Genomic DNA, 11,450 nt, shown 5'->3' on the forward strand with positions numbered 1-11,450 from the left:
AAACATTGCTTTTAACTTATTAATTTATCAGAAAACCTATGTTCCAAATTTCAGATGATAAAAAAAATATTTTAAATAGAATTTGTTTAAACAGCAAAACAGACACTTGTAACATGAATTGCAACAATATTTTCCAAACTTAACTAAATTATGTTTTTGGCGCTCGAAAATATATTTTTATTACTAGTCGAACTTAACCTGAAACAATTATTGTATTCTAGCTGGCTCTATATATAGCCAGCTAGAAGATAGAGTTATATATCTTACGATACAAACGTACATTAATGTACATCATAAGACACCGCGGCGCGAAGCCTGGACGAGTTATAAATAATAAAAAAAACAGCATAATCAAGTTGTGTCGGTGTTTATCCGATACAAAGCTGGTTTGTCAATAAAACAGATTCATACTGCACGGTAATATCACTGTATCTTCATACAAAAGGTTGGAACACGAGTCATATCTACGCGCCTCGAGTACGCCTTCGGTATACACTCGGTACAACAAGCGCCGCAGTGACGAACGAACGGTGTGATTGTTTATAACCAATAAGCGTGGGATTTGTTAATATTTGATTTAAAATAATTATGTTATTGTAATTTTGTATTAATTTTTGTGTTTTTTTTTAATCCACTAATAAGAAACACAACATGTATTTTTAATGCACATTTCGTATTTTATTTACAACGAATTTCATTATTGTAAGCCGAGATGGCCCGGCCCAGTGGTAAGGCGTGATTCTTAACGGATGATCGTGGGTTCAAACCCGGGCAAGCACCACTGAATTTTCATGTCCTTAATTTGTGATTATAATTCATCTCGTGCTTTACGGTGTAAGCTTCAAACCTTCTCGTCAAAAAAGGGAGAGGAGGCGTTTAGCCCAGCAGTGGATTACAGTAAATAAAAAAGCCGTATCGCGTATTTACGTACCGCGGTGCGGCTCTAGGTATTTATTTCAAGGATTAGGTGGAGTCACAATATTGTATATATAACATTACCGTGATTTTGTCCGCAACACGTATTATAAAACAAAAACGTTATAATTTAATATTAAACTATATGACGAACAAAATAAGACTTGAGTTTCGATTACAAGCGTCACTATGGTCGAGAATAGTTCATAGGAAACACTGTGCTGTGGCGTAAATTTTCTCAACCTTCAGAACGAAACTACCACAGATAATAAAATCAAAATATTTTTTACTCAAGTAGGGTCATAAAAATACTTGTGAAAAGTTTCGAAATTAACGTAAACCGCTTCGTAATGTAAATACTATTGACAAGAACAGGCAAGGGACTCAGTACTTACTTTTCTATATCAATTTACTTACGTAATTAGTTTTTAAATAATTAATTTAATTTTAGTTTTAGTAAGATTATATTATAGGTAATAAAAAATAAACCGTGAATAGTAATGAACACTAAATCGCTTTGTATTCAACTTGGATAATATTTTAATATTTATATTACTTTCATATTTACATTAAAGCCTTAAATATATACAAAAAAAAACAAAACAGCTACTGTACAAATTAGACCATATATAATGGTAGCAAAATGCTAGCGGGATTTCCCTTTGAATCGCAGCTTACTTAATAAAGCCTATCTATTATTATTATTTTAGGTTTTAAGTCCAAGATAAAGTACATTGACTGTTTTATATAATCCACCACCTTGCGTCACCAACCTTGGAACTGTGATGTTATGTCCTTTGTGCATGTAGTTACACTGGCTAACTTACCCTTTAAACCAGAACACAACAATACTAAGTACTGCTCTTTTGCGGTAGTATATCTAAGTGGGTAGAACTAACCCAGACAAGCTTGAACAAAGCCCTACCACCAAGTAAATTTTGTAGTATAAAGTAAGAATATTTTAAATAATTCAAGATCTTGTTGATGATAATCCTGTATACCAAATTGATCTATTATGTATTATGTGTTAGCAGTTATAATGTTGAGATAGATTTGAAGCTGCTCACAACCGTCTAAGCAGCTTATAATTTTTAGTTTATAGGTGATTAGAGTCGAGATGGCCTAGTGGTTAGAATACGTGAATCTTGAATAATATAAAATGGAAGACATATTTTAACAAACCTATCTAAACTACCTACAATTAGTGATTAAGGAGACTTATAAATATTTCATATTAATAGTATATTTAATTTATGTTATATTGTTTACTCATATTTCGTTGATTTAGTTATAATTTATAAATAAGTATGACGTAATATTTTTCTGTGGTAACTGTCTTTTTAATATTTTGAAGTTGGCAATATGGTCTTTTAAAATGGCGGCAAATAGAGTTGTTAATATGAAGGGATATAAATGACTGCCGAACTGGATATTTGTTTTTTTTTAAATTTATAAACAGCATCAACCACGCGCCGACCGTATCTAGCATAATACTAATGTTGACCATTGAGGCACTACTAAAAAAATCTCGGCTGCTGATGGTAAATTGGTAAAGTCTTGACAGTTACTATTTGAGACCATCAGATAGACAGACAGGTCGTGCCGGATTGGAGTCCCATCGGATTATGAGAGTTAGGGAATAGAGAGTGCACATGTGTTTGCGCACACACTAATGCACTATAATATGTCTTCGCAGTTGGCTAATCTCTGTTGAGATTGACCGCCTTGGCCAAAATCTGTCTAGAGGATCAACAGTTACACACAGATTGGGCTAATAAAATAAAATACTAACAAAATCAGATGCTAATAATGTTCTTTATTAGTTATACGTTGAAATTCATTGAAGTTGTATTTGTCGTTTAGATGAGGGCACCACAGCCGCAACCAGAGCGGTAAGGTCCAGCGAGAGGTCCGATGCCGTAGCCGAGACCACCGTAGCCGATACCGTCAATAGCACCATAAGAACCGTAGCCGTAGCCGAGTGGGCCAGCAATACCAGCAGGAGCGAGTTCCTCCAAAATGGCAACGGCTCCGTTGCCACATCCGTAGTTGACAGCACCAGCACCAGCAGTTGGCAGAGCACCTTCTAGAGCGACGGTTCCCAAGAACGGCAGAGCACCGGCGACTGCGAGAGTGCCTTCAATAGCGTTTTCTGAGAGCACAGATACTCCGTTCGGTGGGATTGCAGAAGCGCTGGATACACCGAGACCGCCACCGCTGGAGGCAGGGATGGCAGCAATTCCGCATCCACAGTTGCCAGCAAGAGGACCGGCGAGACCGTAAGGAGCAGCAGCTAAGGGAGCGCCCCATCCACCTCCGATGCATTGTCCAGCGATGGACTAACATAGAAATAAAAATTAATAATTGCGTCTTATATACTTTAAAAAAAAGAGGAAATAATTGTCGTGTTGTTCTTATTTGGTATATAATAAAAAAATACTATATAAAATCAAGAATTTATAAAACGTTAACAATGAAATTATAATTAAATATTTATTAAAACGTTGTTCAGAAAGCCGAGATGACCTAGTGGTTAGAACGCGTGAATCTTAACCGACGACCGACGTCGTCCGTAAGTTCAAACCCGGGCAAGCACCACTGAATTTTCATGTGCTTAATTTGTGATTATAATTCATCTCGTGCTTGATGGTTTGACGGAAAACATCGTGAGGAAACCTGCATGTATCTAATTTCATTGAAATTATGCGACATGTGTATTCTACCAACCCCCATTGGAATAGCGTGGTGGAATAAGCTCCAAACCTTCTCCTCAAAAGGGAGAGGAGATCTTAACCCAGCAGTGAGACATTAACAGGCTGTTACTGTACTGTACTGTTATTATGGGTAAAGCATATTTACTTATGTATTAACTTAAGTCAGTATTTGTGATTTATACAAAATGTTTAATCACTGATTAACTGCAGCATACCAATATTCACATTTCTAATAAAAACGAATTTTAATACGCATAAAATCAATATTGAATTACCTGGATGAAGAGCGCCTGAGCGCAGATTAAAAGTGCAGCCTTGAACATGTTTACCGTTTGAATACAAACTTCACAATGTTTCAGATGAATACGAGCTGGTTTTTATACTGAACGCATCGTAGGGGAGTGTTATCGCAGTAAGTTATAACGCTGAGTCCTCCGTGAATTATGTAACAAAACGTGACATGCAAACGTTTGGTCAACGGGTTAGTGATACAGATAACATATGCACGTATGACTGCGTATCAGAGACGAAAAATATTTTGGCAATTTGAAAGAAAAAATCACCTGTATACTGAAGATTGAAATGGAAAGTGTTCGATCAAAATACATTTTACTCAATTCGCAAACACGTGAGTAATGCGCGCACAAACACAGTTCCTATATTGAATGTCTCTAGGATCCATTTGCCTTTTACATTTTGGTGTGAAAAATTATACAATTTTTCAATTTAACGTATGTATATTTACACTAAACCGATGTACTATATCAGATATATAATTGTTTACATAAAACTTTACATGTTTTCTTTTAATTTCGATCTATCGATTTATGAACATAACCTCGAAATATGAATATTATACCAGATAATATTCGTTTCGTCGTTGTAGCTTCTACATAATTCATTTGAACATAACAACTTAACAAATATCCTTAATGAGGAAGAAGAAGAAGCCTGTTTAGTGAGTTATTTACAGTATCGAATCGTTCATTACAGTCTGATATTGAGTCTTCATTTCTCAATTTTTATAATGAGCAATGCAAAATATTTCTTACTTTAATCAATTATATTAAAGTTATATTGAAACACGTTTTCAATTGCGACATAATTATTATCTATTCATAGTTTGAATGGTACCACCTATATAAGCGTTAGGGTGAATTCTCATGATCATTGTATATTCAGCCATTTTGAATACGCACCAAGCATCATGTCTACCTTCGCTTTCCTCCTCCTCTGCGTCCAAGCTTGCTTGGTCCAGGTAAGTCTTTAGTAAAAAGTTTCTTATTGCAATTTATAATTTCAATAATTAGTAGAGCGTGTGAAATACCTTTTACTCTGTTCTTTTTAAAGGCATTAGGTAAAGGTATTCACCATAGACATATAACCGTCATGTGAGAACTTTGCTTGTGTTCTTTCTTAATATTATCACAATCTGAACGGTTTTATTTAACATCTTGTTTTTGTTTAGAATGTCTACAGCCAGTGTCTTCGTGGAGGCATCGCTGGACCTATTGGGTGGGAAGCCGGTCTAGCTGGACCCGCTGGCTGCGGCTGGGGTCCCGGCCTTGCTGGTTTAGGCTGGGAAGGCGGTCTTGCTGGTCCTGCTGCTTTGGGTTGGGGTGCTGGTCTTGGTGCTCCATTGGGAGCTGCCTACGGAGGTGCCGGTGTTGGTGATGTAGCAGTCGCTGGAGAAATGGGCGTCGCCGGTACCACCCTGGTTGCTGGTCAAGTGCCGATTCTCGGTGCTGTTGAGTTCGGAGGTGCCGTGCCAGCTGCTGGAGCTGTCACCATCACCGGTAGCTGCGGCGGCGGTTGCGGCTGCAACGGTGGTTACATCTACTGAGAAAAACTTGTAATTGAACAACGGCAAAAATGATTCCTGAACTAAATTAAATGATATTTTTGGCACTCGAATGTATAATTTTTATTTCTATTTAAACTATTATAAAACCCTATTATTTTCATGAATGTATATATATAACATATATGTATATATATATATGTATATATATGTACATATAACATATATGTGTGAATGTATATATATGTACGTATAACATATATGTAAATTTATACAATGCTTTTAATGTTTGAATTTACTTGAAATCATGTTCCAAATTTCAGATGGTGAAAAATTTATTTTAAATATAATTTTCTTAAAATCCGTTAATAAAATAAAATTAGTGAGCGTCTATGTCACAAAAAGAGTAACTATGCTAAAAATTCAATTGAACCTATAGTATCGGAGACGTCGTCATGAGTTAGTTTGTCAGTGGTGTTTTACTTATTATTTTTATATGTTAAATATAATCAATTTACGCGGATATATGACATTACTTATTTTATTAGAATGGCAACACCGTACGGTGATTGTCCTCTTATAGGTTAACAATTGTCAAAGTCAATGCCCATGTATCTGTCAGTAAGGGTCCGTTCACACAGACCGGCTCGGAGAGCATCGGCCTGCTTTTTTCTTTTCACACAGACCGGGTCGTATACGCTTGGAATTGGCCGGAGCGGAGCCGCCAACTATTTCACATCGACCGGCTGGAAGAGATCTGAAAGCGGGTGCGGTTGCGGTGCGAGCGAGAAAGAGCACGCAAGCGGAGCCGGTCGGCTCCTTTTATTACTTCACACGAAGCGCGTTCAGGCATTTTTAATGACAAAAAAGGTGCAAATGCAAAAATAAACTTTACTACAATCACTCAAAACACTGTTTCCAACGTGATAAAAATCTGCTCTCCTCTCCGAGCCGGTCTGTGTGAACGGACCCTATTGCGTATGATCGTTTGTCGAGTGACACAGTCACTTGCTCTCGAGTGCGCCAGTGCCGGACGTGCGTACTGTCTGATTTAATAAAATCAACATGACGGACGACAATGATGACCATTTAGATGGCAATCCAATTGAATCCGCGACATATATATGGGTTATATTTATACAAAGATTATAAAACTACGATACACAACTTGTCACCTCTTTTGAAAACTTATAAAGAACATTTGCTCATTTATATCTGCAGAAGGGGCAGACACTGCTTGTTACTACATTCAGGTCACCATCGCAAACATATCTTAACCTCTGTAAAATATGCCACCGACCTAGGATCTAAAATTTAAAGATTACACTTGATCAATCGATATTATTCAAGTGTGTCGGTAGAATAACTGATCAGTAGATATTGCAACACAAGTGAACAAAGTCTTGTTGCCAGTTACCAAAATAAATTCTCTCAGCATCCAATAGGAAACGGTTTTGATAACAACAATTTAAAAAAAAATCTTTTTGCATAAAAAAAATTGCGTTAAGTTTCCTGAGTTATAAAAATTTAAATAAAGTTCATTATAAAAATTTGAATAAAGTTTTTATTCAAATTTTTATATTTAATATTTACTTTAAATAAATTTATCAGAGTGGATTATATAAAACAGTAAATTTGCTTTATCTGGGATTTATAACCTAAAATAATAATAATAGAAAGGCTTTATTAAGTAAACTGCGATTCAAAGTGAAATCCCGCTAGCATTTTGCTACAATGATGTGGTCATTATTTGTACAGTAGCTGTTTTGTTTTTTTTTTTTGTATATATTTAAGGCTTTAATGTAAATATTAATGTTATATAAATATTAAAATATTATCCAAGTTGAACACAAAGCGATTCAGTGCTCATTAATATTCGCGGTTTATTTTTTATTACCTATAATATAATATTACTAAAACTAAAATTAAATTAAAATCACGAATTTCTTATTTGAATATTTGCTATATTACGTACACTTTGTTGACAAACAATTTTGTAAAAATTGTTAAAATTTAAGCGAATTATTTAAAAAAAAAATACGTAAGTAAATTGGTGTTGAAGAGTAAATACTGATTCCTTTGCCCGTTTTTGTCAATAGTATTTAAATTACGAACCAGTTGTTTACGTTAATTACGAAACTTTTCACAAGTGTTTTTATGATCCTTCTTGATTAAAAAATATTTTGATTTTATTATCTGTGGTAGTTCGTTCTGAAGGTTGAGAAATTTTACGCCACAGCACAGTGTTTCCTATGAACTATTCTCGACCATAGTGACGCTTGTAATCGAAACTCAAGTCTTATTTTGTTCGTCATATAGTTTAATATTAAATTATAAACGTTATAATTTATGTTTTATATTACGTGTTGCGGACAAAATCACGGTAATGTTATATATACAATATTGTGACTCCACCTAATCCTTGAAATAAATACCTAGAGCCGCACCGCGGTACGTAAATACGCGATACGGCTTTTTTATTTACTGTAATCCACTGCTGGGCTAAACGCCTTCTCTCCCTTTTTTGACGAGAAGGTTTGAAGCTTACACCGTAAAGCACGAGATGAATTAAAATCACAAATTAAGCACATGAAATGTCAATGGTGCTTGCCCGGGTTTGAACCTACGATCATCCGTTAAGAATCACGCTTTACCACTGGGCCGGGCCATCTCGGCTTACAATAATGAAATTCGTTGTAAATAAAATACGCAATGTGCATTAAAAATACATGTTGTGTTTCTTATTAATAGATTAAAAAAAACACAAAAATTATTACAATAACATAATTATTTTAAATCAAATATTAACAAATCCCACTCTTATTAGTTATAAACAATCACACCGTTCGTTCGTCACTGCGGCGCTTGTTGTACCGAGTGTATACCGAACTCGAGGCGCGTTGATATGACTCGCGTTCCAACCACTTGTATGAAGATACTGTGATATTACCGTACTGTAAATATATATAATAAAATGGCTATGGCCTGCCTGCTAGCCTGTGTGCGTGGATTTCAGACTTCCTGAGGAATCGATCGTTACGAGTAGTGGTTGATGGCCACTCGTTGGATCAAATGGCTACAAATGCCGGTGTTCCCCAGTGCTCTCGGCGACACTATTTCTGCTGCACATTAATGATCTGCTGATGCCCGATATCCATGGGTACGCAGATGATTGCACAGTCGTTGAGAGCTACAAGTCCAACGCGCGAGCTAGTGAGGCCCAAATTCAGGCTCAGAGAGAGGTCATGGCGTGATCTTTATGGCAGTGTCCAATTGGGGCGATGCCAATTTAGTCATGTTCAACGCATCCAAGACGCAGGTGTGTTTTTTTTACGCCAAAAAGAGGGAATTCCATCTACCTCCCTCTTTCCGAAATGTGTCTGTACCTATAACTGACCATCTTAAACTTCTTGGCATTACTCGCACGTCGACTCTAAATTTCGGCTCTTTTATTGAGTCCAAAGCCCAAATAGCCGCTCGAAAACTTGGTATCCTCTCCAAAGTGAGACGTTACTTTACTCCAGAACAACTGCTCAGCTTATATAAAGCACAAATTAGATCATGTATGGAGTACTGCTCTCACCTTTGGGATGGCTCTGCCAAGAACCACCTTCAGGCACTAGAGTTGATTGAGAAGCGTGCCAGAAGGCTGATAGGAGACGGAACATTGGTCCAGTATAGGCGCCAAAGTTTTGAACATCGACATGTGGTTGCATCACTCTCAGTCTTCTATCGGATAAATTTCGGAGAATTTGCTCAGGAATTACACGAATTGATTCCTCCCGCTCCTTTTTAATATCGAACAGCCAGGCAAACGCGACCAAAGCGCCATAGGTACACAGTGAAAATTCCCCGCCTACGTACGAAGCGCTTTGAATCCACATTCATCATTCGCACTGCGTAACTATGGAATGCTTTGCCCGAGTCCGTATTTCCTGATAGGTACAATGTTGGTGTCTTCAAATCCAGAGTAAACAGGTTTCTTATAGGTAAGCGTGCTACATCCTAGACCGTGTCGATGCTTAACATCAGGCAAGTGAACGATCAAACGCTGGCCTATTAATTATAAAAAAACAACTTGATTATGCTGTTTTTTATTATTATTTATAACTCGTCCAGTCTTCGTCCCACGCCGTCTTATGGTGTACATCAATGTACGTTTGTATCGTAAGATATATAACTCTATCGGTTTACGCGGCGCACTTAATACAGACAGCTAGAATACAATAATTGTTTCAGGTTAAGTTCAAACAGTAATAGAAACATAATTTTGTTTGTTTTGGAAAATATTGTTGCCATTCATGTTACAAGTTTGCTGTTTAAACAAATTCTATTTAAAATATTTTTTTTATCATCTGAAATTTAGAACATAGATTTTCTGGTAAATTAATAAGTTAAAAACATTGTTTGAATTTACATATTATAAGTTATATGTACATAAAATACATGAAAATAATATGTTTTTATAATAAGTTTAAATAGAAATAAAAATTATACATTCGAGTGCCAAAAATATCATTTAATTTAGTTCAGGAATCATTTTTGCCGTTGTTCAATTACAAGTTTTTCTCAGTAGATGTAACCACCGTTGCAGCCGCAACCGCCGCCGCAGCTACCGGTGATGGTGACAGCTCCAGCAGCTGGCACGGCACCTCCGAACTCAACAGCACCGAGGATCGGCACTTGACCAGCAACCAGGGTGGTACCCGCGACGCCCATTTCTCCAGCGACTGCTACATCACCAACACCGGCACCTCCGTAGGCAGCTCCCAATGGAGCACCAAGACCAGCACCCCAACCCAAAGCAGCAGGACCAGCAAGACCGCCTTCCCAGCCTAAACCAGCAAGGCCGGGACCCCAGCCGCAGCCAGCGGGTCCAGCTAGACCGGCTTCCCACCCAATAGGTCCAGCGATGCCTCCACGAAGACACTGGCTGTAGACATTCTAAACAAAAACAAGATGTTAAATAAAACCGTTCAGATTGTGATAATATTAAGAAAGAACACAAGCAAAGTTCTCACATGACGGTTATATGTCTATGGTGAATACCTTTACCTAATGCCTTTAAAAAGAACAGAGTAAAAGGTATTTCGCACGCTCTACTAATTATTGAAATTATAAATTGCAATAAGAAACTTTTTACTAAAGACTTACCTGGACCAAGCAAGCTTGGACGCAGACGAGGAGGAAAGCGAAGGTAGACATGATGCTTAGTGCGTATTCAAAATGGCTGAATATACAATGATCATGAGAATTCACCCTAACGCTTATATAGGTGGTACCATTCAAACTATGAATAGATAATAATTATGTCGCAATTGAAAACGTGTTTCAATATAATTTTAATATAATTGATTAAAGTAAGAAATATTTTGCATTGCTCATTATAAAACAGGCTTCTTCTTCCTCATTAAGGATATTTGTTAAGTTGTTATGTTCAAATGAATTATGTTGAAGCTACAACGACGAAACGAATATTATCTGGTATAATATTAATATTTCGAGGTTATGTTCATAAATCGATAGATCGAAATTAAAAGAAAACATGTAAAGTTTTATGTAAACAATTATATATCTGATATAGTACATCGGTTTAGTATAAATATACATACGTTAAATTGAAAAATTGTATAATTTTTCGCACCAAAATGTAAAAGGCAAATGGATCCTAGAGACATTCAATATAGGAACTGTGTTTGTGCGCGTATTACTCACGTGTTTGCGACTTGAGTAAAATGTATTTTGTTCGAACACTTTCCATTTCAATTTTCAGTATACAGGTCATTTTTTTTTTCAAATTGCCAAAATATTTTTCTTCTCTGATACGCAGTCATACGTGCATATGTTATCTGTATCACTAACCCGTTGACCAAACGTTTGCATGTCACGTTTTGTTACATAATTCACAGAGGAATCAGCGTTATAACTTACTGCGATAACACTCCCCTACGATGCGTTCAGTATAAAAACCAGCTCGTATTCATCTGAAACATTGTGAAGTTTGTATTCAAACGGTAAAC

At 36.5% G+C, this 11,450-nt stretch overlaps 2 protein-coding genes across 2 annotated transcripts; one reads left to right on the forward strand and one right to left on the reverse strand.

Moving 5' to 3' along the window:
* The first annotated feature begins 4,827 nt into the window (after window positions 1-4,827).
* LOC126779236 (chorion class CA protein ERA.1-like) lies at window positions 4,828-5,494 on the forward strand. Its single transcript, XM_050503161.1, has 2 exons — window positions 4,828-4,887; window positions 5,098-5,494. The coding sequence occupies exons 1-2, from the start codon at window positions 4,837-4,839 to the stop codon at window positions 5,470-5,472; spliced, it is 426 nt and encodes a 141-aa protein (XP_050359118.1). The 5' UTR covers window positions 4,828-4,836; the 3' UTR covers window positions 5,473-5,494.
* A 4,483-nt stretch (window positions 5,495-9,977) lies between these two features.
* On the reverse strand, window positions 9,978-10,635 carry LOC126779243 (chorion class CA protein ERA.1-like). Its single transcript, XM_050503169.1, has 2 exons — window positions 10,585-10,635; window positions 9,978-10,374 (listed from the first exon to the last, which is right to left on the reverse strand). Exons 1-2 carry the CDS (start codon window positions 10,633-10,635, stop codon window positions 10,000-10,002), a joined length of 426 nt encoding a protein of 141 aa, XP_050359126.1. The 3' UTR covers window positions 9,978-9,999.
* Between the last annotated feature and the right edge of the window lie 815 nt (window positions 10,636-11,450).

The sequence above is a fragment of the Nymphalis io genome, chromosome 28, assembly GCF_905147045.1.
Source record: "Nymphalis io chromosome 28, ilAglIoxx1.1, whole genome shotgun sequence".
NCBI classification, from domain to species: Eukaryota; Metazoa; Arthropoda; class Insecta; order Lepidoptera; family Nymphalidae; genus Nymphalis; species Nymphalis io.

What these genes read in the sequence shown, in the direction of transcription:
- LOC126779236 (XM_050503161.1), top strand. Translation starts at nt 4,837, where the DNA reads ATGTCTACCTTCGCTTTCCTCCTCCTCTGCGTCCAAGCTTGCTTGGTC. An exon ending in TCCAAGCTTGCTTGGTCCAG is followed by an intron (nt 4,888 to 5,097) that starts GTAAGTCTTTAG and finishes GTTTTTGTTTAG; the next exon opens with AATGTCTACAGCCAGTGTCT.
- LOC126779243 (XM_050503169.1), bottom strand. Translation starts at nt 10,635, where the DNA reads ATGTCTACCTTCGCTTTCCTCCTCGTCTGCGTCCAAGCTTGCTTGGTC. An exon ending in TCCAAGCTTGCTTGGTCCAG is followed by an intron (nt 10,375 to 10,584) that starts GTAAGTCTTTAG and finishes GTTTTTGTTTAG; the next exon opens with AATGTCTACAGCCAGTGTCT.